Source organism: Mustela lutreola, chromosome 10, assembly GCF_030435805.1.
Source record: "Mustela lutreola isolate mMusLut2 chromosome 10, mMusLut2.pri, whole genome shotgun sequence".
Classification (NCBI taxonomy): Eukaryota; Metazoa; Chordata; class Mammalia; order Carnivora; family Mustelidae; genus Mustela; species Mustela lutreola.
The window spans coordinates 7,421,617-7,449,578 of NC_081299.1; the positions used below are offsets into that span (position 1 = coordinate 7,421,617).

The 27,962-nt window shown below is 62.2% G+C and overlaps 1 protein-coding gene across 4 annotated transcripts in view; it reads right to left on the bottom strand.

Moving 5' to 3' along the window:
- Positions 1–3,019: 3,019 nt before the first annotated feature.
- Positions 3,020–27,962, bottom strand: part of CASZ1 (castor zinc finger 1) — a 146,589-nt gene continuing 121,646 nt past the window's right edge. For 2 of the 4 annotated variants that reach the window (XM_059138157.1, XM_059138154.1), the window contains 16 exons: positions 25,398–26,232; positions 24,327–24,395; positions 22,714–22,804; positions 21,855–22,019; positions 20,816–20,988; positions 19,796–20,640; positions 17,347–17,482; positions 17,053–17,116; positions 15,593–15,747; positions 15,366–15,488; positions 14,121–14,459; positions 12,395–12,593; positions 11,530–11,701; positions 9,707–9,858; positions 9,358–9,499; positions 3,020–6,699 (listed from right to left, as the gene is read on the bottom strand). In XM_059138157.1, coding sequence (XP_058994140.1) covers positions 5,573–6,699; positions 9,358–9,499; positions 9,707–9,858; positions 11,530–11,701; positions 12,395–12,593; positions 14,121–14,459; positions 15,366–15,488; positions 15,593–15,747; positions 17,053–17,116; positions 17,347–17,482; positions 19,796–20,640; positions 20,816–20,988; positions 21,855–22,019; positions 22,714–22,804; positions 24,327–24,395; positions 25,398–26,232 — 4,787 coding nt within the window. In that variant the 3' untranslated portion in view covers positions 3,020–5,572. Of the gene's footprint in view, positions 6,700–7,008; positions 8,737–9,357; positions 9,500–9,706; positions 9,859–11,529; positions 11,702–12,394; positions 12,594–14,120; positions 14,460–15,365; positions 15,489–15,592; positions 15,748–17,052; positions 17,117–17,346; positions 17,483–19,795; positions 20,641–20,815; positions 20,989–21,854; positions 22,020–22,713; positions 22,805–24,326; positions 24,396–25,397; positions 26,233–27,962 lie in introns of those variants that run through there. The other 2 variants (XM_059138155.1, XM_059138158.1) reach the window with 2 other exon arrangements.

The following is a 27,962-nucleotide window of genomic DNA, read 5'->3' on the forward strand; positions in this document are numbered from 1 at the left end:
AGAAGAAGAGATAAGATTTTACTCTTTCGTAAGGGGAATGCCTGAAGCCCTTCCTTGCTGCCTGGCAAGTCCTGGAAGGACCTTCTTCGTGTGGCAGCCACAGTTTTAAATCCCCCGCAAACTCACAGTGTCCGGCCTCTGCCTCCCCCAGCCAGCGGCCCCGGGAGAGTGGTTTCCAGCATTTAGCAGTTCCGGGGATGCCTGAGAGGGGCTCTGGCCAGGGCTGAGCGGGTTCTTGGGTGGGGAGAAAGCTTTGGACTTCCGGAGGCCACGAGGCCATGTGTCTCCCCCGAGTGGCAGGGGTGTGGGGCTCACAGCAGCAGCAGCTGGGGCGTGCTGCCCCAGGCGCCGTCTGCCTCCCGTGCTGGCTGCGGGCCTCCTGGGAGCCGCTTCCTGTCTGGCCGACGGAGAAGGTGGGGCAGCTCCTCCCAGTGAGGGTGGCACGGGCCTGGCCCCACAAGGTCCCCAGGGCTCCAGCCCGTCTGAAGGGCCCTGCTGTCCACCCTGCTTCCAGGAAGCCTGACCTGGGCCGCGGGGCGGCCACACTTCTTCGGCCACACGTTGTGCCCTGGTCCTGGGCCAAGAGTGCCTGAGGGGCCAGGACCATCTCACGGGGGCCGGCGAGCAGGCCACCTTTGCCCGGGTCGACTGGGCATGCTGGCGATGGGGCCCAGGGAGGGGGCCGGCCCGTCGCTGGGTCCCGGTGGGGATGGGGCGAGAAGACCCGTGAATGCCGGGCCCGACTCCCGTGGACGGATGACTCAGCTGCGGGTGGCACCCAAGCCGGGCCAGGTCTGTGGGAAGTGGGCAGGCCGCTGAGCTCAGCGTGAGCCTGTGTGGCTGGTTCTGGCTCCTTCCGAGAGGTTACAAAACTCTTCAGTTTGCCCCAGTTTGGGTGTAGGAGCATCACAGCACCGCAGCTCATGAAATCCAAGAATGAAGACGTGTTTTACTGCGCTTCCTACTGGGTCCGACGGCTGCGGGCGGGGGGGCGGGTGCGGGGCGCTGCTGCATGTGCAAGCCCCTCCCTCCTGGGGGTGGAGGAACATGGTCTCGGTGGGCACCGGCTCCAGGTGGGAGATGTGGCCACTTCTCTCTGCCCTCATCTGGGGGCCGTGCCTGGGACTCGGGGCAGGGAGCTGGCCTGGTGCAGCCTCCTGATGGTTCCCAGGTCCTTGTCCCCTGTAGGGTGTATGGAGGGGCACCTCGAGACCCAGCGCCCACCTCCTTGGGCCGGGTACAACGCCCTCCTGATCTAGCCCCCTGGGCCTCGTGCCTGCCTTGTCCTGAGTCAAGCTTGGAAGCCAGACCTGCCGGCACCTCGGCTGGGCCGCCCTCTTGTCCACTGTGTGTGGGTCTGCCGAGATCTGTCTGGGCCAGGAAGGCCTGGGGGGAACTGGGGAGGGAGCGTTTGTGTTTGTGGTGGGGGGGAGTGGGGGGGCATCTGCTCTGAGTCGCTCCTTCCTTCCCTGGGCCCCAGGAGTCCCTGAGAAGCAGCTGATGCGGGAGCCCCCGCGAGCTGGCCCTCCAAGGCCTCCCTGGGCCCTGCCCCCCAGCCCTCTGCTGCGGCACCCAGGGGCAGCCCTGCGGCCTCGCCACCCACTCACCAGCTGAGGTCCGGGCTTGGCTCCGTGCCACCCCTCGTGCCCCATGGGAGGGCCGCTCGGCCCACCAGGGCCTGTGAAGCTCCAATAATGGTTTTAATTTGTTGAACTTGTGTTTTATCCCATAAATTAGTCACTGTTTTATTTAACAGAATCGAGATATCCACAAACAATAGGCGAGTTCCAACTTGAACATTTTAATAAGACAGAAAAAAGTATATATTTTCGCGTCTGTTACAAACATATTTATGTAAATAGCCTGTGGGCTGCGATCCAGGAAAAAGAAGAAAAGGAAGGGCCTTCTGTGCTGGGGCTGGGCTGGAAAGGAGCCTTTTGCGGTGGGAAGGGCACCGAGCAGGGGGCTGGGCGGTGCGGCCCCGGGGAACTCGGCGGGGGGGGGGGAGAGGCAGCCCCTGCGCAGGTCCTCCTGCAGCCACCGTACCCCGCACCCCCAGCCCTGGCAGGCCGCTGCCCAACCAGGAAAGTGGGGCCCCTGGTTCCCTCCTCGGGAAGGTGGGTGTGCTCAGTGCAGGGCTGTGACACGCAGGGAGGTGGTCCGCCAAGTGGAAGGACTTGGGGGATGCCACACATGCCCCCCCCACCCCCCGTGGGGCTTTGCGATGCTTTGGCCACCTGGACGGAGGTCAGCTCAGGGCAAGGCTGGCAAGATGGCGCCGATGATGAGGGCTCATGGGAACTGGGTCACCATTTAAAAGTGTCCGGGATACCAGGCCCTCACTCTGGGCCAGCCTGGTCCTCATCCTGCCGCCACCCACGCTTGCGAGGGAGCCCCCCTGCCAGGGGGCCGCCAGGGACAGCAGCTCAGGCCCGGGGCTGGTGGCTGCGGACCTAGGAATCAGCCCCCTCTGGCTCTGCCCCCGTGTGCTCCAGGCAGGAGCTGAGCCAGCATCCGGATCGGATCCGGGTACGCGCCGTTCCCAGCCCAGGCAGGTCCCTGCAGGAAGGAGGAAGGAGCCGAAGGAGGCGGCAGAGGGATGACCCTGCCAAGCGCCTGCCCAGTAGCCCTGGCCAGAGAAGTTGGGGCCGGCCAGGGTCTCGGGGGCCCGCGGAGCCCATGGAGCCTTTGCCTGAGGCCAGAGGCTTCTGTGCCAGTCGGCTGTGCCCTCCAGCAGCCCCTGAGCCTCACGCGGGGGCTTCGGGCAGCGCTGGGGAAGGCGGCCGCCCTTTGAGTGCACAGGGCCTGAGCGCCCCACCGCCTGTGCCCAGCAACGGGTAGGAAATTGGGCCCATCCCAGGGCGAAACTGGTCTGCCCCTTTCCTGCCAGGGTTGAGGGGTGACTGACGCCCTCCATGCTCCCCTGGCCTGTGGAGTCCGGCTGTGGCTGGACCACGCTGCACAGCTGGGTCCCTGCCGGCCACTTGGGGCTGATTTTTAAAAATAAAAGCTCACTTGATAGATTTTTTTCCAGTTTTTATTGAGTGAAAATGTCAAACCTTGCATCAGTCATGCAAAAAAAAAAAAAAAATCAAATAAATAAAACACATATATTAAATTTCTAATAGCACTAAATTCAAGTGGAAAAATATTCAGTTAACCAGGTGCCGAGGAGACCAGATTCAAGTAATCAGAGCACACGCTGTTGAGTTCGGTTTTCACGTTCTGCATTTTTTCGTCTCAAAACCTCTCTATATATCTCTATATATCTATATATGTATATACATATAGATATATACACACATATGTGCATACATATTATTTTGTATTTATATATATACACATACATAGTTATAAAACATTAAAAAGAGCATTGGTGGATCAAGCATTGTTTTCCCCACAGAAAGAAAAGAAAACAAGAATTACACATTAAAATTCAAAATGAGCTAGCAATGGCTTATAGTCCTAGTGTGCAACATGGAGGTTACAAAAGGCTAGACTTCGCACTGTCGGCATCTTCGATTTTTTTTTCTTTTTAATTCTGCTACATTGAAAAATGTTTTTGTGTTTTGTTTTTTTTGTTGTTGTCGTTTTTTCTTTTTTTGTTTGTTTTCCTTTATAAAACTCCCTCCACACACCCAGCGGTTCGACGCTGGGGCACAGAGTCTGGGCAGGTGCCTGGCAGCAGCGCGCGGCGCCCGCAGAATTCAGGAGGCTCCGGTAGGGGCTGTTTTAGACAACGACTCGCTGCCCGTTGAATCAGGTACGCTCCGTGTGGCCGCTCCTCCCTCCCTCTCCAGTGCAGATGATCCTGGCTCTCTGGCTGTGGGCAGCCAAGAGGACACGCACACACACATACACACGCACACATACGTACACACATGCACACACATACAGACCAAAAAAAAAAAGAACAAAAACAAAACACCAGCTCCCCCTGCCATCTGGGGCTCCCCTTGGAGATCTGCCGGGAGGCTCTAGGCGACAGGCCTCCTCCAGGCTGGGCACGGCTCTCTCCCTGTGGCCGAGTCTCAGGGTCCCACCTGAGCCACGCTGGTAGCCAGGACTGGAGACACGGGCAGCTCGGGCCCTCTGCCCTCGTGCCTGTCCCAGCCACGGGCCGCCCGGTGCCCTCCCCCCCGCCCTGCCAAGCTGGGCTCAGTGACCTCATCCACTCTGGGAAGGGGGAATGTTTTGCAAAGGGAAGCAAATCTGGGTGGGCTGCGCCAGTAAAGAAGCATCCAAACAAACAAGAAATAAAAACAAACTGGGAAAAAAAAAAAAAGCCCTATAAAGCCACACGCATAACCAATAGAGAAAAACTCAATTGTTAAGTTAACTACAAACTTGTATCAACAGTAATAGTCCTTTTTCCTTGTTTCTACAAAATTCAAGTTAAAAGTTGGAATCACGCAGCTCCCGTCAGTGCTAGTGTAAGGACAGACAGCCTCAGACTGGTAAGGCCTCGAAAATCAATGCGAAACGAAATCCCACGTGAGCGATTGCACTCGGTCTCCAACCTCAGGGCTGGTCCGAGGCGGGCCTGTGCTCTCCGGGCCCGCCTGCCTTTTTTTTTTTCTTTTTTTTTTCTTTTTTTTGTTCTATGTAGAATAATAACCTTTACAGGAAAAATACTGTACAACTTTCTCGCATTTTTCCCCCCATTTTGAATATTAAAGCCCCAAACAGTGGTATCCTTCCTGTTCCCACCACGTGGGTGGCTCAGACCCCTGCGGGGCCCAGCACCCCAGCAGCAGCTGCTCGTTGGTTTGGAAGCGCACCCAGCTTCGGCCTCCCCCCAGGGGGCGAGGCTGGGGCCTGGGAGTCACCGAAGGGCAGGCCGAGGGCCCCAGCCCTCGGGAGCAGATGCCAGGGCCTCCCAGCTCGCCTAATTCTTCCGTGAGGTTCCCTCCGCGGTCCCTGCAGTGTCGCCTCTGCCCCGCGCCCCCCCCCCCCCCCACGCCCCAGGGCCCGGAGGGAGCGTCTTAGCTGCATGAATGGAAGGCCCTGCCAGATGCTGCTGGGGCCCGCCTCTGGGGGTGAGGGGTGGGGGTCGCGGGGACCCCCAGCGCCCTTCCCAGTCCTGAGCAATGAGGAATCCCACCGGCCTGGTCGTGGAGCCCGGGGTCCGGCCGCGGGGAGGGGCGCGCGGGGGCGGCTGCCCGGTGTCGGCGCCCGCCTGGCCCTGGGGGGTGGGGGCCCCTGCTCCTCGGTCCCACCCCGGACAAGAGCACCTTCTGTTTCCCTGAAGAAGAAGATCCCCGAAGTGCAGCCAGAGGAGGGTCGCTCGCAGCCTGTCCTTCCAGCCGCGGGCCGCGCGCCGCGGGCGGGGCGGGGGCGGCCCCGGAGCACCAGAGGGAGGCCCCCGCCTCTGTCCTGAGACGGACTCGGGGTCCGGAAGCACCGGCGGGGCCGCCCCGAGCCCGGCAGCGGGGGCGACCGTCTCGCTCTGGACCGAGGGCAGCGCTGCCCAGAAACAGCATCTCTTACGAAGGGAATCGCAGTGGCCACCAGGGCAGAGGGCGCGGGCGAGGCGGCCCCGGCCCCGGGCCCCCCCACCCCCGACGGCCGGCTAGGGCGAGGCTGCGGCGGGCGCGGGGGCCGCCAGCTCCGGGCTCCGCGCCCCGGGCCCCGCCGCCGCCGCCGCCTCGGCCAGCGACTCCTCTGAGTCGGTGCGCAGGTCCTCGTCGTCGTCGTCCTCCTCGTCGTCGTCGTCGTCGTCCTCGTCGTCGTCGTCGTCGTCCTCGTCGTCGTCCGCCTCCTCCTCGGGCAGCTCCAGCTCCTCCTCCTCGTCCTCCTGCGACGACTCCTCGGCCGCGTGGCCAGGGGCGGGTGCAGCGGGGCCATCGCGGGGCCCGGGGCCGTCGGGGGGGCCGGGGTCGCCGGGATCGCCCGCGTCGCCCAGCCCCAGCGCCCCCGGCCCGCCGGCAGAGGCAGCGGCGGCGGCAGCGGCGGCGGCGGCGGGCGGCAGGAAGAGCAGGGCGCCCCCGGCCTCGGCGCCCAGCGACAGCGCCCCGTCCAGGCCGACGGCGGGGCCCGGGGACGCGGCGGGCGGCTCCCCGCGCTCCTGCTTCTCGTGCTTGCGCTTGTGCGAGTCCATCTGCGACATGCCCACCACCGTGTGGCGGCAGCCCGGGTAGGTGCAGTGGAAGTGCGAGCACTTGAGCTTGTACTTGCAGTCGGGCACCGCGCAGTCGGCGCTCGAGCTGAACTGGCAGAAGCCCGCCGCGCTGATCACGTCCTGCTTGCCGTGGTGCTTGCGGTGCGCCGTGACCTTGGTGCTGTCGGTACAGCGGAAGCGGCAGCGCAGGCAGTGGAAGTGCGTGCTGCTGCCGGAGAAGGGGCAGTCGGCGAAGTGGCAGCTGAGGGAGGCCTTGAAGCGCTTGAAGTCGTCCAGCACAAGGTTGTCCACGCGGTCGTGGTGCTGCGCGTGCTTGTACATGTGCGTGCGCCCGCAGAACTTGTAGCCGCAGTTCTCCCGCGTGCAGTGGTAGTGGGTGACCTTGAGCGAGAATTGGCATGCGGCGTCCTTGCAGTCCTCGTAGAGGTCGAAGCGCCGGAAGCCCTCCAGCATCATGCCCTCGTCCAGCATCTTCCGCGAGGAGGCCGTCTTGCGCCTCTTGCCGAAGGGCGACATGTCCTCAATGATCCAGAAGCGCTTCTTGGCCCCGGAGGCTGTGGGCATGGAGATGGTGTTCCCTGGGGGAGGGGCGGGGGAGGTCAGTGCCCCTGCGGCACCATTCTCAGCATGGCACCCATGCGGGCTCCCAGGGCCTGGCACCATGGCCAGGGGGTGCCCCTGGGGGGGGGTCACCGCCTTGGCTCCTGCGGCCCCAAGGGGGCTCTGGGGGCCTCTGCCCTCCCCCTCCCCAGAAGAGCCTGGGAGCCCCAGGCTTCCCCTTGCGTCATCCCGTGTCTGCAGGATAACGGCACAGGCATCCGCCTGGGGTGGCAGAGCAAGTAGCTGGGGCGGGGGGATGGGGGTGGGGCGGGGGGGGGGGATGTGGTGGCTGCTTCCTGGCCAGTTTGGGTGGGAAGTGAGGACACGTCCTGGTGCTAATTGAAGCTGAAGGGGGAATCTAGGTCGGCAGAGTATAATTACCCAGGTTGGACGAGGGCCAGGATGCCATCATGCACCCGCCTCTAATGAGGGACAAGCCAGCTCCTCCGGCTGGCTAACCAGTTCCCCTGGCTGCCCACCTGTCTGCCCAGGGGACCAGCCTATTTGCAAAAGGGAGGCCAGGCACCCTGGGGCTGTTTGGGACTGTAACTCCCTGCCCCAAGGGACACCTTCCCCTTTGTACCAAAAGGTTCTTTAAGGTCTTGTTGGGGTCTTCTGGCCCCAGTTAGCCGGGAGAGGGCAGCTCTGCTGAGGGCCTGGGGCCAGAGCAGGGGTTCAGCCAACAGATGGGTGCCCATCTGTGCCCTCCCTCCTGAACCCGACTTCTTCCCTAGACTTAGGGTGCCCTATAGCCAGGGCTGCCTGACTGGCGGTGTGGCTCTTCTTCCGCTACCCCCTTTCTGGGATGCACCGTGGCCCCTGTGGCTGCAGGGTGAGGGGTGCGGCACAGGATATCTGGGAAGGGGCAGCCATCCTAGGGCTCCCTGCCCCACAGCCTAGAAACCAGAGGGAAAGCTCCAGGGCCCAGCCCTAGCCAGGGTCAAGGGCGGGCATCCCTCCAGCCTTCTCCCATGTAGCTGCCCCACTCAGCCCACCGGGAACCTGCCTAGAAGGCCCAGCCTGCACGGCCCCACCGGGCTGCACCGTCCACTCAGGTATAGACCAAGTCACCCACCCTTAGCGGGTGAAACCAAGGTCTGCCATGGGTTGGCGGTGCCCAGCAGAGGACAAGGGACGGCCTGGGGCTAGGAGATCAGGTGTGTGAGCAGCAGCAGCTCTGGTTATGCTAGGGACAGCTTTCCATGGGCTGAATTCCATGGGTGGGGGGCCCTCTACCTTGCTCTCTGCCACAGCCCCGGGGCTGGCACAGTACTGGCCTGGCCCTCGGGCAGAATGGGAGGCACAAATGAGTGAGGGCAGGTGCAGAGCCGAGGTGATGAGTACAGCGGAGGGGAGGGAAGGTAGGTCTCATCCCGGCACAGCATCGGATGTGTGGAGGTGGGGGGTGGGGAGAGGAGGTCCCTCTGCCCGCGAGCACGCCTGGGGCTGGGCCCTGAAGACCCCCTGCCTCTCCCTGCTTGGCCCCGGGGATGGGGTTCAGGCCGCCAGGACCTTGCCTGGACCTAGTGCGGGCAGGTGTCGAGAGGAGCTGTCCATGGGGCAGGACTAGGCTCTCCGGTTTGGGGTTGGGGGTACTGGCACAAGGTGGCCTGGTCCTCGGCCCAGCAAAGCCACAGAAAAGGTCAGGTCCCAGATCTTGGCCTTGAGGGTCAGCCGGGGTGACAAACACCGGTGAGGAGGTGTGTGCGAATTACCTGCGGCGTCCTGAACTAGGGGTACGTCACTTTTTACTGGAGTTGGAGTGGCAGTGGCGGGCGGGAAGCGGGGGGGGCTGCCGACAGGGTGGCCCAGACCCCGCGTGGCTCCGAGAGTGGCGCTGAGCAGAGAGTATGAGAGACAGGGCGGAGAAAAGAGGCATGGGAGGGAGGGGAGGGGTGCCCGGAGCACGGCGGCTGAGAAGGATGGGGCCAGTGGGGGCTGCGGAGCCCCGCGGGCAGCCTCGTCGCCAGCGGCAGCAGGAGGAGGAAGAGGAGGAGGAAGAGGAGCCGGGCAGCCTGGAGAGGGTGGAGAAAAGCAGAAAAAAAAAAAAAAGAAAACCAAAACAAAGAAAAAACAAACAAAAAAGAACCCAAATGAGAAACCCAATGGCAGAAGCAAGTATGATATGAAAACATGTAGACAGAGGAGGAGCAGAGAGGCAACACGAGAGAGCAGGGAAGGAGGTGGCGGGGCAGGGAGAGAACGGGAGGGGAGGCTGTGCAGGGTGAGGTCAAGGTGGCCTTGGGTGGGCCTGTGGCCCAGCCCAGCCTGGGGCGGAGTCCGGTCTGGGCCAGCGGCTGGGGTGGTGGGCCAGCTGCCTGGGCCCCCGGCTCTGGCATGTCCTGGCCAACCTGCCCTCCGGGCGGAGGGCTGTGCTACTCTGTTCGCGCTCAGAGAGGACAACCCAGGGTCCCCTCCTGGAAACTGAAGCCAAGGGCTGAGTGCTGGCAGGAGATGGCCTCTTCGACCCATGTCCCAAAGGCTCCCACCCACCCGCCGTGCCACACCCAGAGGCCGGCTCTGGCTCCCTCTGAGGCCACTTGACCATGACCCTCCAGTCCTCAGGGGGACCCAGCAGTGCCTGGGGACCTGGATGGAGGGGCCCGTCTGGAAGTCCCCAGGACCCCCGCACTCACCGGCCGCGGTGCTTTCGTTGCCCACCGGGGTGCTGGAGCAGCTCCGGTCCATGGTGGACGACTCGGAGGACACGGCGCCAGGGCTGCAGCCTGTGTAGTCCATGTAGTCATCCGTCTCCGCATCCATCAGGCTCGGGGGGCCCTGAAAGCAAGCAGGGGAGCCCTGAGGAAGCTGGGCTGGCGGCTGTGCTGCCCCCGGGGGGGTGGGCGGACTGTCGCTTCGGGGTGGTGTGCACGCCCCCACCTGGAAGCAAGAGCGGGCTGCCCCCGGTGATGCCCTGTTGCCACCCCAGCGCGTGGTGGGGGGGTGGCCGGGGTGGCGGCTGTCCTGCCCGGCCCCGGCTCTCACCTGGGCGGGGGGCGCGCGATCGAAGTTCTTCCCCAGCATCCTCCGCATGTGCTTCCGGGCGTGGGAGGTCATCTGGTGCTTGAGCAGGAAGGAGAACTGGCAGCCCTCCCGGATGCAGTGGAAGTGGCTGTTCACCTGGTTGTACTTGCAGCCTGTGGGCAGAGCCCCGCCGGGCCATGAGCGCCCGCCACACCTGCTGCGGGTCACAGCGTCTGGGCCCCGGGGAAGTGTGGCCCGCGGTGAAAACGGCGTCCCCCCACCTCCTCCTCCGAGGGCTTGTGCTCCACCATCCCCGGGGGCATGAGGGCATGTGCCATGGCAGGCTGGGCCCCCATCCCCGGCCCCTCCTGGGGCTCCAGGCGAGAGAACTTAGTGACCCATCCACCAGGTCAGCCCCCTCCCAGCAAGCGAGATGTGTCCCCTAGTCCCTTCTGGGGAGCCCCGGTGCCTGTCCCCGGCTCTGTTTAGGCCTCTGCCCTGCCCCCACCCACCTCTTGGCTCTGGGCTGAGAACAAACAGCAGGCAGGGCTGAGCCAGTGTCGGCACAGGGCAGGTGAAGGCCTGCCCGTCTCCATGGCACCGGGGCTGGCCAGGTGTCTTATATCACCCCCCAGCTTTGTTTGGCCCCAACTACCACCCAAACCCCCCAAAGTTGAGTAAATACAAACAGCTACGGAGCACCCCGACACCCGTAAGCTGAGCCCGAGGACAGCACGGGCCACCGAATATTGACATCTGTTGCCACGGTTACCAACCCTCTCCGGGGCCATGAATTCTTGAATTAATACTTGAAAGAAAAGGTTTGTTCCCTGTCTTTCTCTGGCAGTCGCCCCGGGTGTCTCACCCTCTCCCTCTGGAAGGGGCAGTCAGCAGAGGCAGCAGCCACACCTCGGCTCTGGCCACCTGAGTCCCAGCAGGCCCAGCCTGCGCCCAGAGGTCTGCTTGCCTGCCTCACAGCCACCTGCCTTCTGGGTTCCAGTTTGTTCTGGCAGATTCCTGCCCCACCTCAGCAGGCCTGGGAACATGTGGCTCTATCCTGAGGCACATGGGTGGGCTTGGCCTCTGCCCGCTCATGGCGGAGCCCAAAAGACACCCCCACTCAGGGGCCCTGGCTGGGGGCTGTGGCCGGCTTTCCAGCTGAGGGCCCAGCTCTCAAAGCAGACTCCGTTCCCCGGCATCTGCTGAGAAGCTCAGGGCACATGTGGTCTCCTTCCCGACCCTACGGCCACCTCCCTCTGAGTCGCCCAGGTCGCAGACACTGGGCTGAATCACAGTGCCCCTGCCTGTCCCACCAGCTCCCCCCGACCAAGCACCGTGCTGGCCAGAGCAGACGTTCTAAACACTGCCTGCCACCAGCCCTGCCACTTCCTGCAACAGTGCGCTCCACACACAGCCGTCCCTCGATAACGCGTGCTCCACGACCATGGGGGCAGACAAAGCAGGGTCCACTCTGGACAAAGCCCTTGTAGTGCAAGCCCGGGAAAGAGATCCTAGGGCGGCCCACTTTAGGAACTCCTACGTTACCCGCACGGCCCCAAGGGAAAAGGAAAGAGCAGCAGGTTCAGGGCCTGACTCTGCCCATGTGGCATTTCCCCCGGAGATGTGGGGGGTGGTTGGGGCACTCCAAATCACCCTCACCCCGATTCCAGGGCTCTTTGTTTGGATGGTTTTCCCCATGTGACAATGTCCAGCCTGTGAGATCTGGGATGTTAACGAATCGCAGAGCCTGAGAGGCAGGGAGGAGAGGTGGTACCAGGAGAAGGGGCCAGAGCTACACCCCGCCACCTGCCGCAAGCTGCCGCCCCAGTCCCGGCTGCCAGTACCTAGCCTGCCACACTCTTCGCGCTTGGTGAAGTACTTAAACCCGTTGGCCGCCCGCCGCTCGGCCTTCTCATGCTTCTTTATGTGCCATGGCAACTTGGTGGTGATGTTGGTCACGAAGTAGCAGCCGGTCCGGAGGCAGTGGTAGTGTCCGCGCATCCGGAACTCGCAGTGCTGCAGGAAGGGGCAGGGGGCGGTCAGGAGCAGGCCAGTAGCAGGCCAGTAGCCTCTCTGAGCTCCCACCTGGCCCCCGCCTCTGGGCCATGGCAGGCCCTCCTCCGTGCTCAGAATCAGGAAACATGATCAGGTACAGGCCTTTCACGAGTCCAAAAGCAGTATGTCCCTTTTGTCATTTGACTGAAACATCGACCTGGTGATTTGCCCACCACTACTGATCTCACACCCGGAGCAGACATCACTAATCTATCCCCGTGCTCTTTCCCGCATCACTCAGCTCTGGGATCAGACTCCTCCTCAAGGTGTTCTGACAAACAGCCCCTGCTAGTCTCAGGGTAGGCCTTCATGAAGGTGAACCTGATCTGCCCTTCCTGCCTGTGGCATGGACAGTTCAATCTCTAGCTGTCCAGTGGGCAGGCATCTGGGGAGAGGGAGCACAGTTCCAGAGTGGGTGGAATGATATCAAGCAGAGAGCAGTGGTTCAGCATGAGGTCCCCACTGAGGGCTAGAATGACGTGACGACCCTCACCAACAGAGCCCCAGTTTGGACCCCTGCCCAGGAGCCTCCAAGGGCCCAAGGCCCGACGGCCCCATTTCCAGGGCGGAGGGCGTAAGGCAGGAATCCCTGCCGGGCGGAGCTGGTCCCAGGCCCCGCCCCGGGCCCCAGTCCTCCCCCGCTCCCATGCTAACCTGGTTGGGGCAGAGACACTGCAGGGAGTAGTATGCGAACTGGTCTCGCACGTTCACCAGGTTGTTGCTGGGGTTGATGTGGTCCAGGCAGTGCGACTCGGCCTTGCCGGAGGTTTTACACACGTACTTGCAGTTCCCAAAGAGACAGTGGAAGTGGAACTTGTTGGCATACTTGCAGTCCGTCGTGAGGCAAGGGTCGCTGGAATGAAACCACAGCCCAGAAGGTCACTGGCAGTGCCAGGGCCCTCCCTTCTGACATCCTGACATTTGTCGTGTCGGGGTTTTGCTCCCTCATCCCCCGTGGCGCAGCCCAGAGGATGGCCCCTGGGCTGCCCTTCTGAGCAGCAAGTGGCTTTGGCCAGAGGAGACTACAGATCCCAGCATGCACTCCTGCCTTCTTTTTGGACTGGATGGGGCAGGAAGGATTGCACTGTGCAGGCTGCCCAGAGCATTGCATGCTGGGACACGTAGTTTCCATGGCCACACCTCAGGATTATAGATAAGGACGGCTGCAGTAACCTCTTGGATGTGAAAATGAGAGATGGTGCTGCCAGCCCTGGCGGGGGGCCAGTGAGGGCCTGGCTGGCCTGGCACAGGCACTGCCCTGGGTGTGGCTGACTGACAGGGTGCAGATGGGTGGGCAGCCCTACCAGGAAGCTCAGCTACCACGGGGCCCTGGCCATTGGGAATGTGTGCCTGGTGTTGGGTCCTGCCGAGGCGCACGGCTGCCGGGGGCCCCCCAGGGTTGGCCCAGGATGTGGGGCTCCCGTCCACTCAGAGGACCTCACAGGCCGGCTGAGTGGGGGAGCTCGGGGAGCAGAGGGGTGCTGGGCCAAGCCCCCTTGCTGGCTGGCCCCAGGAGCAGCAGCCCTGCCCCACGGCCTGCCCCATGGTCGGGCAGACAGGTGGGGAGGACGCTGTACGCTGGCCTTCCACCCTGGCCCCCGGCATGGCTGGTGCCACGGGGGCCCCGGGGTGGGCACCTGGCCATACTGTGGCAACTACGAGGGCTGCCGCGGAGGGGAGGCGGAGCGGAGGAAAGGAAGCCCGGGGAGGAACGGAGAGGAGTGCGGGACCTTCCATGCCATGGCCCAGCCCCAGGTGCTCAGAGAGGGAGGACAGCTGCCACGCAGGCCATGTGTGTTCACATCCAATTTATTACTTTTATTGAGAACAGGAAACCGCACACATAACGATACAGAGTCACCGTTCTCACCACAAGGCACCACCACCATCCATTGAGGAGGGGCCCTTCCACCCCTGAGAGCTCAGGCCATCATGCAGATGGGCGCGGGCCCGGGGGGCGCCTAGCCCCCTCGCCCCCACCCGTGACTTCTCTTGTTCTGTAAAGGGTCAGCCATGAACACGAGCCACCGAGACCAACAAGGAGGCCCAGGGCAAGACGCAGCCCTCCTTGCGAGGCAAGGACTACCACTCCCAGCCCACCTAAGCTGGTCCTCGCAGTGTCAACACTGCCCCTCTGGAACAGCGGCCACGACCACCACCATCTCCCCCCACCCCAGCTGGCTGCTCTGGGAACAAGCGGGGAGGTCCAAGCAGCAGCATCTTTGGCTAGAAGGACATTGCCCGGTGACGGTGTCCCAGAGAGGCTGGGGACAGCCAGGGCTAAGTGCAGGGTGAGGAGTTGGGCCTCGGCTGCCCTTGCTAGCACCTACTCCCGAGACATGCGGGGGACGCGGGACTCCCGGCTCATCGAGGGACTCACTTCTCCTGGAACTGGAGGAATCCGGGTTTGACCTGGGGCTTGGCGTTTTCTAGAGAAGTCGTTGCCAAGGGCGAAGTGGGCAGGTGAGGCACTGACGCTGGAATCTGAGGCATCTGGGGGATGGTGGAAGCCAGCTGCTTCCAGGCGAGCAGCGTGGGGGTGGAGGGCACGGTGGCCGGGCTGGGAGTGGGACCCTCCAGGGAGGACACTGTGGCTGTGGTGACAGGAGGCGCTGGAGGGGATGACGGGGCCAAGGCAGGTTTGGTCTCAGCAGCCGAGGTGGGGAAGGAGGCCTCCGTGTTCCCCTTCACTGCTCCTCCCTCCGTCCGGAAGTGGAAGCTGCAATAGGCCGGAGCCACGTCTCAGGTGGGGAGTGACAAGGGCCCTGAGCAGCTAGCCTTTCCTGGGGTCTGATCTCATCACAAACCTTGGGGCCCAGTGTCCCCCCGCCAAGTCTCCAACCCTAGGCATGATCCTACCAGGAAGGAAGGACGGACAACAAGTGGTTGTATCCTCTGGGCCTGAACTTGGGCTCCTGGCTCTGCCCTAACTGCACCTTCCCACCTGTGACCTTCCTGCTGTGGCTGTCCCTAGCTCCTCCCTACACGGAGTGAGGCAGGCGATAGGGACACCAGGCCCTGGTGCACAAAGTTCATGCTTCCAGAATCTGCTCTGAGAATTAAAGGCGGGTCAGCCTTCGGCGAAGCTGGCTACCTGCAGATGAGCATCTGGGGCTGCCTAACAGGAAGCAGAGCCCAAGCGAGGGTCCCACAGCCTCGATCTGTTTGAAATGTCCTCAAGTTCTGGGTTCAGTTATGCTGGGCGGCTGGACTGCTGCTTTTCAGCTCAGTGGGTTTACAAATTAATTTCATTATCTTTAGGTCAAAGAGAATCTACAAATCTACAACTGTGGCTTAGAAAGATCTTCACCCAGGGTCCCTGCCTGGTCAGAGCAGGGTCTCTCTGTGGTCGGGCCGCACTGGGTGGGGGGCTGAAGCAGACCCTGCTCCAGGTCTCTAAGTGGGGCCTGGGCGGGCTCAGAGGGCCCTGCTGGGAGTTGAACTAGTGGAAGGGAGGGCAAGTCTGCCTTTTCCTCAGGCAGTACCTTCTAAGAAGCCAGCTCAGCTTCTGAGGTCTGGTGGGAGCTGCACACAGGGCAGCTAGTGGCCCGTACAGCCCCCGGCCCCACCCAGCCCGGAGTCCGGCTGGGATGAATGAGGCTGGGCCCCGGGGACCCCCACTCACTTGGCGTGCTTGATGGCCCCGTCCAGGGTGCTGAAAAGCGCGCCGCACTCCTCCACCACGCAGTGGAAGTGGGCCTTGTGCAGGAAGTCACACTGGGCGTCACAGAAGTCCTTGGTGCCAAACCTGGCAGAGGAACTGCTGGTCAGAGGAGACCCTGGGGGCAGTGGCCACCATGAAAGGTGGGCGTGGCCCTCCCTGCGCCTTTGCTCTGCCAGGAAACCCCTCACCTTCGAAGGTACACCTTCCAGGGCTCGGACAGCTTCTCCTGAACCAGCGCCTTCACAGCCTTGCCCAGGAAGGGCGAGGACTCCATGGCGGCACTGCCCTCTGCTTCTGTCTTGATGTTCAACAGGCTGCCGAGGTTGGGGTTGCCCTGAGACATCTGCGAAGGGCACAGGGGCTGTGCTTGAGGCTGGGGACCTCAGGACACAAACGTGGCTGCCCTGGGAGAAGGAAGAGCTCTGGGCCCCTTGGGCCTCTTGCAGCGGACCAGAGCCACAGAGAGGAGCGGAGACCTGGCCACAGCCAAGCCTGCTCTGAATGGAGGTCGCCGCAGGCAACGTGCAGCACTACCCTGGCCCCATGGAGATGTCCGGACTCCTCCACACAAGCCCCGGGGTGCTACGATCCATCACTCAAGTAAGGCCAAGACTCTGGGCACACACTCCAGCCTAGCTTTTCCCAGACTTCGTGGCTCCCTGGTTATTTTCCTGCCAGGTTTTCAAAAGAAATGCAGGAGGAGGGGGGGAGCCCCTCTGAATTCCTTGAGAACAAGAGAAGGCACACAAAGGAGGAGCGGAGAGAGAGGGAGGGAGGCTCACAGGGTGAGATCAAGATGGCTGCTGCTGCTGGCCCGGGGGGGGGGGGGGGATCGGGGGGGGGGGCGCGGAAAGGCTCCACCCACATGGGGCGTGGGGCCCTGACAGGAAGGAACCAGAGGGTGCAGGGGGCAGTGACCCGATTAGGGTAAAGGAGAGCAAGAGAGCTAGGAGGGAGGGAGGGAGGGGAGGTGGAGCCTAGGGTGGAGGGCAGAGGGTGGCAGGGGGTGGCAGGGGGCTCCTTTCCTGCCAAGGGCCCAGCCGGGACCCCCGTCCGTGAGGTCCGGCCTGGGCCCGGTTCCTTCAGCAGTCACTTGTGTGCGGTAACCAAATTAATCTTGCTGTAGTCAAATTTATCATGTGAAGGGGGAAAATATATTTGAGATGATGTATAATTTACAAAGACCCTGCATTATTTAAAATAAATATTCTGGAGCGACCTCTGCGGAAGGCGTCCGAGACCATTACTCAACCCGAAAAGTGGAAATTGATGCTTTGCTCCCACTTCAGGGCCCCTCCCCCACCTCTTTTTAAACAAACAAAAAAATATATAAAATAAATAAATAAAATTAATAACTGAGAGCAGAAGAAGTTAGAGGGCTCTGGAAAAGCTTTTGGAGCCCTCCATCTGAAGGGAAAAAAAGGGTGTCAGAGGCTGGAATATATTTCTTCAGCCAGTTCATTAAATTAATTTGTAAGCAGTGGCTCTGAAATTATATCCGATGAAAAATGGCCTCAAAATTTAAATGGTACAAACTCATCTTATTAGAGGCAAAACATTAAAAAACAAACACATCCCCCCCACCCCCCAGCGTAGCTTTAATTTCTCTGGGTGGGGGAACGGGGGGCGTGTGATCGATGGTCCTTACCTTATTCATAAGCGAGGATAAAAGAGATGAATTTGCCGGGACTGCGTGGCCATTTGATTCATTACTGGAACATACAGACCAAGGGGCTTTAGCGTGGATGTACATGGGACTGAGCCCAGATACTCACCCTTCCCAGCCCACTCCTCGGGCCCTGGCCCCCACTCCCCCCCCCCCCCACCCCACCAGGCTCCATCTGCCTGGCAGGAGGATGACCCCCTGCTAGCCTCTGTGGGCTCTGCCTCCAGGGGTGCTGTCCCAGAGCCTGTCGCCTGGAGCAGAGCTGGGAGGCCTCACCTGGGCTCCTTCACAGTGAGGTCTAAACTGCGGTCCTGGGAGACCTCGTGGGGAACCGGGGCACCAGCGTTCTCACCGGGCTCCTGCTTCACCGAGGCCGGGGGGAACCTGGCGGGGGTGGCCTGCTGCCCGCTTCCTACAGGGGAGGGGAAGGAAGAGGGTGTTAGAGGGGCCTAGGGCTTCCTCTGGGCATGAACCAGAACCCCTCACCCTGCCGGGCAGGGAGGACAGTGGGCTGGGTGGGCCAGGGGCCGTGGGGAGCCCTGGCTGCCGGTCAGCGATTCTCCCCACTGACATGATCGCTTGTGACGCTTACCCCTGTGTGGCAATTCTTCAAGTGATAATTATTGCAAAATTATGTCAAAGTTGTCCTGGCTCAGGGCCTCCTGGAGGAGAAGGGCGGGAGGCTGGGGAGGGGGCTGGCACGGGGGTGGGGGCCCTTCATTTTCTCCACCGACTGTCACAGTCAATTTGTGGGGCTGCCGCTTAGGCTTTTATTAAAGACTCTGTTAATGCTGAGGCAAAGTGGCAGATCTAGACTGGGAGCTGCGCCCCCTCCACGTCCCTGTCCCACTGTTGCCGGGGCGACGATCCTGCCTTCCACTGAGCATGCCTAGGAGGGGCATCTGCCCTGTCAGGGCTATGGAAGCTGACAGCCAATCAGAGTGGTTCAAACTATGTGACCTCGGCCGTCAAGCTGTCCGGGGCAGGGAGAGGAGGCCCAGCCCGGCCGGGCCGGGCCGCACAGGGGCTAGGTGGGAGCTGGCGGGGTGCAGCCCTTGGGGGAAAGGCTGAGCAGAAGAAATTGCTGACGGGAACGTGTCCACTGAGTCCTTCTCCACAATCCCCAAGTGGCTCAAATATTACTTTGCCCCAAGGCACTGCGGCTCACAGAGGGCTAGTTCACAGGCAGCAAGTGGCATTTTATTAAAAAATCAAGGGAAACGGGCCCCCTCCCCTTCCCTTCACCTTTGTTTTGGGGGTAGATTTTTCTAATGAAAAGGAAGAATTTGCCAGTCTGGCCACGGAGCCCCGTGTGGCCCTGAAGTGGGTTCCACCCCAGCCGGCAGGCAGCTGGCCAGAGGGGCTCGGCCCCAGGGTGGTCCTGCTGTCCCTCCCACACCTGGAATGAAAGGTGGGTCACTCCACTTCCAGCTGACAGGAGCGTCCCACAGGGGACGGACGAGTTTTTGGAACTCAACATCCACATGCTGGGAGGTCCCCAAAGTCACTTGCTCAAGGTCCCCCAGGACATTGCCTGGCCCCGCCGCCCAGTACTGGCTGGCCCTCCGGGTGTTCTGGGCAGATCCCTGGGAAAGGCCGCAGGGTCTTTAGGGTTTGGGGGGGTCTCGAGAGGCTCTCATGGAGGAGCAGGGTGCTAGGGCTCAGGAGCTGGCCCACGGAGGTCCAAGTCCAGTGCCCGCGAGCAGACTATCCCCCCTGGTCCTTCAGCTCCACAAGGCAGGACTCTGGGTCCCTGCTGTGCCCCAGCACTGGCCAGGTGTGTGGCCCCCAGCAAGCACAGTGGTTGTTGAGTGAGTGGATGGAGTGGCCGCTGACTTCTGTCAGCCAAGTGCCAAAGGGAGGCTGGGGGCAGCAGGGGACAGGAGCCAGGTAAACAGAAAAGCCAAAGAGCTCCAGAGACACAGAAGACGTTTACAAAGACTAAAAATGTAAGCGAGGGGAACCACGCCTCACAGCAAGCCAGAGGGAGGGCGGAGGTGTCACCGGGATGCCCGGGCTGTGTTGTCCAACATGGCGGCCACTGGCCAGGCGTGACTCAGTTAAACTAGTTCCAGTAGAAATCCAGTTCCCTGGCCACACAGCCAGCCTCAAGCACTCAACAGCCCCCTGTGACTAGCGGCTGCATACGGGACAGCGCAGAATAGAACGTTTTCCATGGCTGCAGAAAGTTCTCCCAGATGGCACCGACTGACGGGGAGAGACTAGCAAGATGTCCTTGGCCTCGAGGGGCTGGCCAAGAGTGAATCCCAGGGATCCCTGAAGTCTGGCCACCCCACTGGCCACCCCTGAAGTCCTGCCCCATCCAGGGACACAGAGGGGGCCCTAGGGAGACATGAGCCTCTGGACTGCTCTCATCAGGGGCCAGACTTGGTATGAGGTAAGGTGAAAAGTCAGAGCAGTGGGCAAGGACCAGTTGCCCTCAGGATGCAAAGGCTTAACCACCTCTGCTTCACAGATGAGGGACCAGAGCTGCCTGGGGTGGGGTGAGCAGGCCAGAATGAGGCCCACCCCCCAAGAGCAAATAAACAGTAGGAGGCAGAGGCCAGGCAAGTTGGGGGTCTGAGCAGGCAGGGACCGTGGGTGTGAGAGTAGAAAGACCCCTCGCCAGCCTCCACCCCACTCCTACTCTGCTCCGCAAACTGATGCTGTGGGCTCCTGGGGTCTGCGAGCCGCCTGCTTCCTGGGTAGGGCCCAGCCTGCTCACCTGGGTCAAAAGTGGCAGAGGGCTTGAGGGCAGCAGCGGCCAGCCTGGCCATCATGGGTGAGATGAGGCCCTTGCTCGCTGAGATCCTTTCCATGATAGAGGCGGGGGGCACCGGGACAGAGGAGGCAGCCGCAGGGGCAGAGTCGCCGGCTCCCGAGGCAGCCAGAGCAGGTGTGTCAGCGGCTGCAGAGGCCGCTGTCCCCGATGACATGGCCCCCAGGAGGCCAGGGGTGCCCACAGGCAGGGAGGCACTGCTCCGGCCAGGCAGGATGGGGAAGTAGGGGGCGGCGGTGGGCAGGCCCGAGTTGGAGAGGGCCAGTGCCAGCGGGATGGACGCGGGCAGGCCCTGGGACAGCAGCCCGGAGATCTTGCTGTTGGGAGGCTTGGTGGCGCCAGGCACGGCCTCAGCAGCGGCAGTGGCGGCAGCGGCCAGGGAGGCGGAGGACTGCTGGCTGGTCGGGGAGGCGCTGAGGCTGGAGTTCTTGCTGCTCAAGGCCGAGAAGTCGACCAGGTCGTCGTTGCTCGACTCCTCGTGCTCCGTGTCCTTGGCGCCCAGCAGCGAGGACGGCAGCCCCAGCGCGCCCGAGGAGCGGACGTGCCTGCGTTCGTGCTTGCGCTTGTGCGAGGTCATCTGGCTGGTGGAGGTGAAGGTGAAGCCGCAGCCGGCGCGGATGCAGTGGAAGTGGTTGGTGGCCTTGCTGTACACGCAGCCCTCGTACCTGCACTCCTCGTACTTGTAGAACTTCTTGAAGCCGTCCTTGGCGTACGCGTCATCCTTGATGTGGTAGCTCTTGTGCTTCTCGATGTCACACTTGTTCTTGAAGGTGAACGTGCAGCCAGGGCGCCTGGACGGGACGTCGGGAGCCTGTTGCTGGGCCTCGGGGAAGGGGGAGCCCAGGAGGAGCTTCTGGGCAGACCCCCACCCCTGTGCCCACTGCCTTGAGGAAGCAGGACCCCACGCCCCCCGCACGGGCCCACCGGCCTGGGTCCATCCCTCCCCCTGGCTGGCACCCCACTCACCTGCAGTGGAAATGGGTGGTCTTCTGCCCGTAGAACTGGCAGTCGGCCGTGCCGCAGTCCTCAGTTGCTCGGAAGCGCTGGAAGCCGTCGTTGATGAGCTGAGTGTTCTTCTTGTGGAAGTTCTCGTGGGTCATCACGTCCGATGTACTGGTGTACACCTTGTTACAGCCCACCTGCAGGCAGGACGGCCGTGGGGGCAACTGAGGCCAGGAGCCCTTGGGCCCAGGCCAGAGCTGCCGTGTTGTTGGCCACTGACCTTCCTGCTCAGGGTCGTCGGCCCTGTAAACGTCCCCCTGGGCCGTGGGGAGTCTCTAACCTCTCCAGCCCTCCAGGCCTTGCCTGTGCTGAGGGCCGGCTTGTCCTCAGGGCCTCTCCTACGCCCCTCCGGGCAGAGGTGTGGCAGTTCCCTCCTACAGGAGGTGACTTCGGGGTCCTCATTGGTGCCTCTCTTTCCATAGCCCCTAGAGGTGGGCAGGGTTGGACCCGGGGGGCCTGGCAGTCACCTTCAGCCCAGGGACTCAATGAGTGGACAGTTCCTGGCATGGGGCCCTCCCCACCCCACCCGGGCTGGGCCACGGCAGGCAACGTTGCCATATTGAGTAAAAACCCGTGGAATCCGAGCACTCTTGAAGGCTGGGCCGTGCCAGTGTCTGCACCATCTCAGGGCCCGGAGACCGAGCCCCCCTCTGCTCCTGGCCCAGGTTGTTCCACGGAGCCCATAACAACCCCCTGACAAATACCGGGGGAGGCACGCCTGCTGTTATGTGCAACCCCCAGCCGCTCCCCCGGGACCTGACACCTTGAAAAAGCCCAGACTCTGCGTGGCATTAAAACAGAGAATTAAACAAAAACCTCCTCGGGAACCATTTGCGATGCGGCTCTTGGTGTTAAAGCCTGAAAAATGTTGGTCTGTATAAACAGCTCCCTGAATTTCGCCCGCACCAATTAAGGCCACGGGGGTGGCCCCGCTCCCGTCCGGCCCGCCCCTGGCCCCGCCTGGCCCGCCCCCGGCCCCGCCTGGCCCGCCCCGGGTGGGCACCTGCATGCAGTGATAGTGGGTGCTCTTTCCGTTGAGGTGGCAGCCGTGGTAGTAGACGCTGCAGTCGTCCAGCGGGCTGAAGCGCATGAAGCCGTGCTGCAGGGAGTTGTCGCGCTTTTTGTGCATGTTGTAGTGCCGGATCACGTCCTGCTTGCTCGTGAACCTCTGCGGGACAGCGCCATGTGGGTCGGGGCCGGCCACCCGGTGGGGGCCGGCCCCTACCCTCACCCCACAGCCCAGACCGTGGCCCCCAGCTCTCCCAGGGAACAATCCTGCTTCTGGCAGAGGCAGCCTGCGTGGCCTCTAGGCCAGCACCGGGGACCCAGTCGGAGCCATTCCAGTGGTTCCGGAGCCCCCAACCCCCAACCCTGTCCTGCCTGACCTCCCGCCAGGCTCCCCCGCAGTCACGCCCACGAGTGGAAAAGCTCAGAGCAGGCTGGGCCCCTCAGGCAGGGGCTCTGGGGCGTGAGGACAACTTTTGTCTACGGGCCCCCTGTTGAGCAAGAGGGGACGACCCGCTCTGCACGGACCAGAGGTGGTTTGACCATAAGCAACAATCTGTCTGGGCCTCAGTGTGATCATCGGTTGGATGGTACAGGAGTCCTGACTTCACGAGGACACTGGGAGGCGTCCCAAAAGGGCCCTTAGCCCACGGGCTCCATCCCTGGGCCAGGGTGGGCTCCTAGGGAATGGGAGCTTCTGTCACTGTCCCGGGCGTGCAGAAGGCTCTGGATCCTATCAGATGGCTTTCTGGGTTCTCTGCCTGCTTGGGTTCAGCGCCCCCAACACACCTGTGAAAAGCTTGTCTGCCCCCTGGAGCTGGCACACGGGGGCAGGGCTGGTGCCCACCGGGCCCTACCTGGTAGTTGCACTCGGGGTCCAGGCAATGGTAGTGCTCTCGGTACTGGTAGGCGCAGTGGATGTGGCCACAGTGCTGACTGCCCGAGAACCTGCAGGGAGGAAGCGAGGTGGGCTCAGGCCTCTCTGGCCAGCAGCCCTGGGGAGGACACTTCCCAGGCTCTCGGCCCGAGCAGCTGAGAAAAATCTGTGCCTACACCTCAGGGAAGTGCTGCTGGGGTTCAGAGGCCCTGTGCTGGGGTACAGGGGTGGGAGGCAGAGGTAATCTGTAGGGGTGAAATGGCAGAGGCCTAAAAAAGGCAGGGGACGTGACTGCACCTGTTGTGCATCCCAGAGCCACTGGACTGCAGACCTTTGCCCCCTGCCCTGGGGATGAGGGCCCAGGGAGGCACACAAGCCTCGCACCAAGGCGGGAAGGAAGAAGCCAGGGCAGGCCAAAAGTCAGAGCAGAGACAAGGGAAGAGGCCAGGATAGGACGGGAAGGGACGGGGTGAGGCGGTGAGGGCAAGAGCCCCCATGGTGGCCCGACTGCCTTTCCTGCAGGGGCCACCGCTGGCCGCCTACCCAGGGCTCAGCTAGGTGCAGCAGATACAGGCTGGGCGGGCCCGGCTGCTGAGAGGTGTTAAAGCCTCTCTCTTTCCTAGGCTTTCCTGACACTTGAAACAGCCCAGGGTTATGAATTTTTAAAGTACAGCATCTGTTCTGCGCCCTGCGGCAGGGAGGCTACGCTCCAGCCAACCCGGCAGCCGGGAGCCCCGTGCGGCCCGGCTGCGGCCTGGCTCCCGGGAAACCCCGTGCCTTCTCCAGGCCCCGAAGGCGCCGGCTACCCTGGGGAGGCCGCTCTGGGGGGAGAGCCCGTGATGACAGCAGGGGAGGAGACGGTCTCAGCCGGCAGGACAGAGCTGGAGACCCCCTTATACGGAGAGAACAGCTCGCAAATACATATTTACGCTGAAGCTGCCAAAAGGGCCATCTGCTGCGGCCCTAATAATAATGATAATAATAATAATAGAGAGAACGGAGCGAAGCCGAAAAGACAGAGAGGGCTGGGAAGAACCGGGCAGATCCGCAGACAGACAGAGGCTGGGGAGAGCTCCCGCCAGGTGCTGCCCCATTGGCTGCTGGCAGTGAGGGACCTGACTGGGGGGAAATCTGTCGAGGTGAAGGTTCTCGACCTGCCCATCCCACTGCCTCAGAAATGTACAGGAGTGGGTCTAGAGTCGGGCTGTGGGGCCTGGCTCAGGGATCACCCCAGGCCAGGTCTGGGAGGACCATCCCCCACACCCTTCTCATCCCCGAGGGTTCGGCACTGGTCTGTATCCCACGCAAGACTCTGTAAGCAATTGCGGGGCTTTGGGCTCCCCTGTGGCCTTCGGACACTGTGGCACTGCCTAGGGCTTGAAGACATGCAGCCCAGAACACGTTAAGGGGCGAGGGCTCTGAGATGGGGTGGGGTCCCTCAGGGGAATTTGAGGGCAGAAGCAAGCGCACAAGAGTGGGGAAGCAGCAGGCACCTTGGCTCTGGCGCTCAGACGGACCTACGGTCCCACAGTCCCCAGGCGTTCCTGGCACCACCCACCTTCTCTCCATGGCTGTCTCCTCCCAGGGGCCTACCTGGCAATATATTTCTGGTAAATGTTTACATCTTCAGTGACAGCTGGTTTATCTGTGGGCAATCCATTCCTGGCAAGAGACACACAGGGCACAGCTGATTAGCGGATGGGGGTAGCTTCATGCCCCAGGAGCATCTAGGGGGCAGCTCCCTGACCTGGGGCCCTGACCCTTCCCTCTCTTGCTCTGTCATGTTCTGGGGCCCTCAAGGTGGGACTGAAAAGCGCTTTTGGCGGAACCTTGGCTCAGGTTCAAGAAGCCCAACTGTGGCAAAGACAGGGCCACCCAAGCTGGCTGGCTAGAGGGCTCCACCTGAGTGGTGGGCCCGACCTGGAGTCCAGCTGGGTAGGAAGTCTTGGAAGCGGGGGCCTGGCCCCTGTTGCACACTGGGAGTCAGGAGGATGCTGGGACGACCCAGGGGAGGGGGCGAGAGCAGTGCCAAGAAAGTGTGGTTAGCTGGTCAGAAGCCCCCCTCCCAGGCCAGCGGGCAGCTCCCTAGATCACTCCCAGGTTGGGGTCTGTCTCCAGGGGGACAGCGGCACGGGGGAGGGTGCCTCTGGGCCACACAGCTGATCCAGGGAGCAGTTTGCCATGGCCTGGGCGTTAGCAAAGAGTGGGCTCTTCCCCACCCCAGACTCGTGCCTTCCCTCGCTGCCTTCCCCGGGGCCCAGGCTTCGAGCCTGGGAGCCATGGTCACCAGCTTGGAGCCCAGAACCCCTAACCCGGACTGGGGCTTCCCGAGCCAACTGTGAGGCTGCATCTGAGGTGGAGAAAGCCTGTCACTGGGAAACGGGGGTCACAGAAGTCCCCCGGTGTGCATGTTGGCGGACGAGCACATGCGAGAGCAAGTGTGCACACGGCTAGATGTCTGCCCATGAACCGAGCATGAGCGATTACGTGTGTGTATAAGTGTGCATGTGTGCGCACACATGTGTGCAAGCATGTGTATGAGAACCTGGGCGTGGTGGATGCGTCTGAGGTATGAGTGGATGTGTGCCCAGGGCTGGCCTTCTGAGGCAGAGAGTGGCCTTCCCGGCGACTCTAGTCCCAAGCTCAGGACAGGGGGTGCCTTACTTGACAGTGGAGACGGTTCCCGTGGTGATGGAGTCTGTTTTGGAGAAGGTCGACTTCAGGTACTCAGGAGTGTTGAAGGGCAGGGAGGCAGGTGGCTCAGGCCCTGGCCCAGGGGCGCTGGGAGCACTGGGCACACTGGGGAGGGGCGCAGGGGCCAGGCTGGGGGTGGGTGGGACCTTGGCGGGGCCCGGCTTCTGGATGGCCCGGACGTCGTACTTGGAGGGGCGCCCCACCTTGCCCGTCTTGAAGGCAATGGCCCCGCCCATATCGGGGCTGCCCTCCCCGGGCTTGAAGAGATGGAGGTACTTGACGTTCTCCAGGTCATACTTGGATGGCTTCTTGTAAGTGCTTCCGTTCTGGGGCCGCAGGTTGTCACCTGTCTTCAGTTTTTGGATGAAGAAGTCGTACTTGGAGGCTCGGGCCACCAGGCCCTGCATGGGGACGCTGCTGTGTGACGGCAGGGGCAGGATGGTAGCCTTGGTCTCCAGGTGGGCCGTGTTGCTGGGCAGCCGCAGGCCAGGCAGAGGCCCCGCCCCCTCCTTGCCCGCCCGTTCCTCGGCCTTGGTGCTGTGGGCCGGCCAGGAGAGCTGCTCGCCGGCCTTGAGCTTGCGGATGTACTCCTCGTATTTGGAGAAGCGCGCCCGCTTGCTGAGGGCGTCCTCAGAAGCAGGCAGCACGGAGGAGGTGGCCACCTCAGGGGTGGAGCCCGCCTGGAGCTTCTCGAAGCTGATCTTCCTGGCCAGCTCGTCCCTCGTGTTCTGGTCATCATAGCCGAACATGCCGAGGAATTCAGTCATGGTGGAAGCCGCGTAGTCCCGGAGTGAGGAGGCCTCTCCTGCAGCACAGGGAGAGCCTAGTCACCTCTGGGAGGGAGCAGGGTGGCCGAGGGCTGGGGGGGGGTCCCCCTCCCCGCGAGCCCCCACCCACGGAGGGAGGAGGCTGGCGTGGGGAGGGGGCGGAGCACGACATGATCTATGGACATTTGGCTCACTTGTTAGGTTTTACGACTCTTAAATTAATTTGTTTAAAAAAAAAGTAATTAATACCGGGGTAAAATAAAACGAGTTCATCAATGCCAGGAAAATCAATTTCCTAAATGTTCTGGCCGATGGCTTTTCAGTACATTAAACAAAGTTTCATAAATGTCTCCTCTCTCTTGCCTTGGCCTAATATGAAAGAGAAGTCACTTTACTGGAAGTAAGGCCAGATCCCAACCTGCCTCCTTGGGGTGGGGTGACACAGGGGCTGGGGACAGGTAGGGATGAGGGGTGGCGTCTGGGCAGTCAGGAGGGACCCCAGGAGCTGAAGCAGCCACTGGGGACAGGGATGGGGTGGGACTGGCTGAGCCCACCTGGCGGACTCTCCCTGGGCCCCATAAGTGGACGTACAGCCCCTCATCCCTGGGAGGTGGACAGCTTGCCCCAAGCCTCCCCAGGAGCGGGTCTCTTGGCTCCGCAGCGGCCCCCTGGTGACTGAGGGTCCCAGACAGCAGGGCGGAGGGGGCAGGGGCCCTGCTGAGGTGTCCAATCAGACTCACTCAGGGCTCCTTGCCTCAGCGAAGATTTATGACAGGGGGAGTCCTACGCACCTCCCCTGTCCATCTACTGCTCGTGTGTGAGGGTGGTCCCCTGAAGAGAGTCCGGGCCCGTGAGGCTGGGCCTGCCAGCCCTAGCAGCGCTCACTCCAGTGCGTCCGGGGGCCCCCTGTGCCCAGTCCGGGGCAACCTCTCCACAGGGATGTGAGCAAATACACGTGCACACGTGCACACACACGCACGTCCCTGGCTACCTGCCCAGCTCTAGAGACACACACACACACTGATACAAACCACCCCAAATCCTGCACGCATCTCCCTAGGACGAGTCTCCTGGTGGTGGAGGCAAGCCGATCCTATTCTGCCGGGGTTTCTCCTGTGGGGACCCGCCTCCTTGCACACACGACCTTCCACCACAACACACGTGTGGCTTCCAAGCATGCCCGGACCGGCTCATCCCGTGCAGAAACTCACTCCGCACCTACTATGTGCTGTGCCTGAATCAGGGGCAGGTGCACCTAGAATGGTGAGGCCCACACCCGCCTCAGGGACACACACATTCTCTGCATTCTCGCCTGAACCAGCAAGGCCGGGCATACTCAGCAGTAGGACACTGGGACAGCCGGGGAAGGCGTGGCTGCAAAAGAGGTGGCCCAGGACCCCAGCAGGGTGGCCGATTATGGGGGGCCACCTCCCAACCCACATCCCCGCCTCCCAGGTCCGTGTGAGAAGGACAGTCACAGGCAGCACCTGACCCGCAGGGTGAGCAGAGTGACTCCAGGAGCCAACAGGTGGCTGTTCCTTGGACAGGGTGGCCAGTGGCCACTGTCCTGACCCCAGGCTACGTGGGGTAGGGGGCCCAGCCTGGGAGGAGTGGGCTCTGGCTGCTAGATTCTGTGGTTCAGGGACCAGGGAAAGGGGCTAAAAATAGCAGGAGGCAGCTGAGCCCTCACTATATATGGCAGAGACAGAAGGCTTTGAAGGGCAGGCAGCTTAGAGGAGGGAGGGGGCCTGGTGAGGGTCTAGGGCAG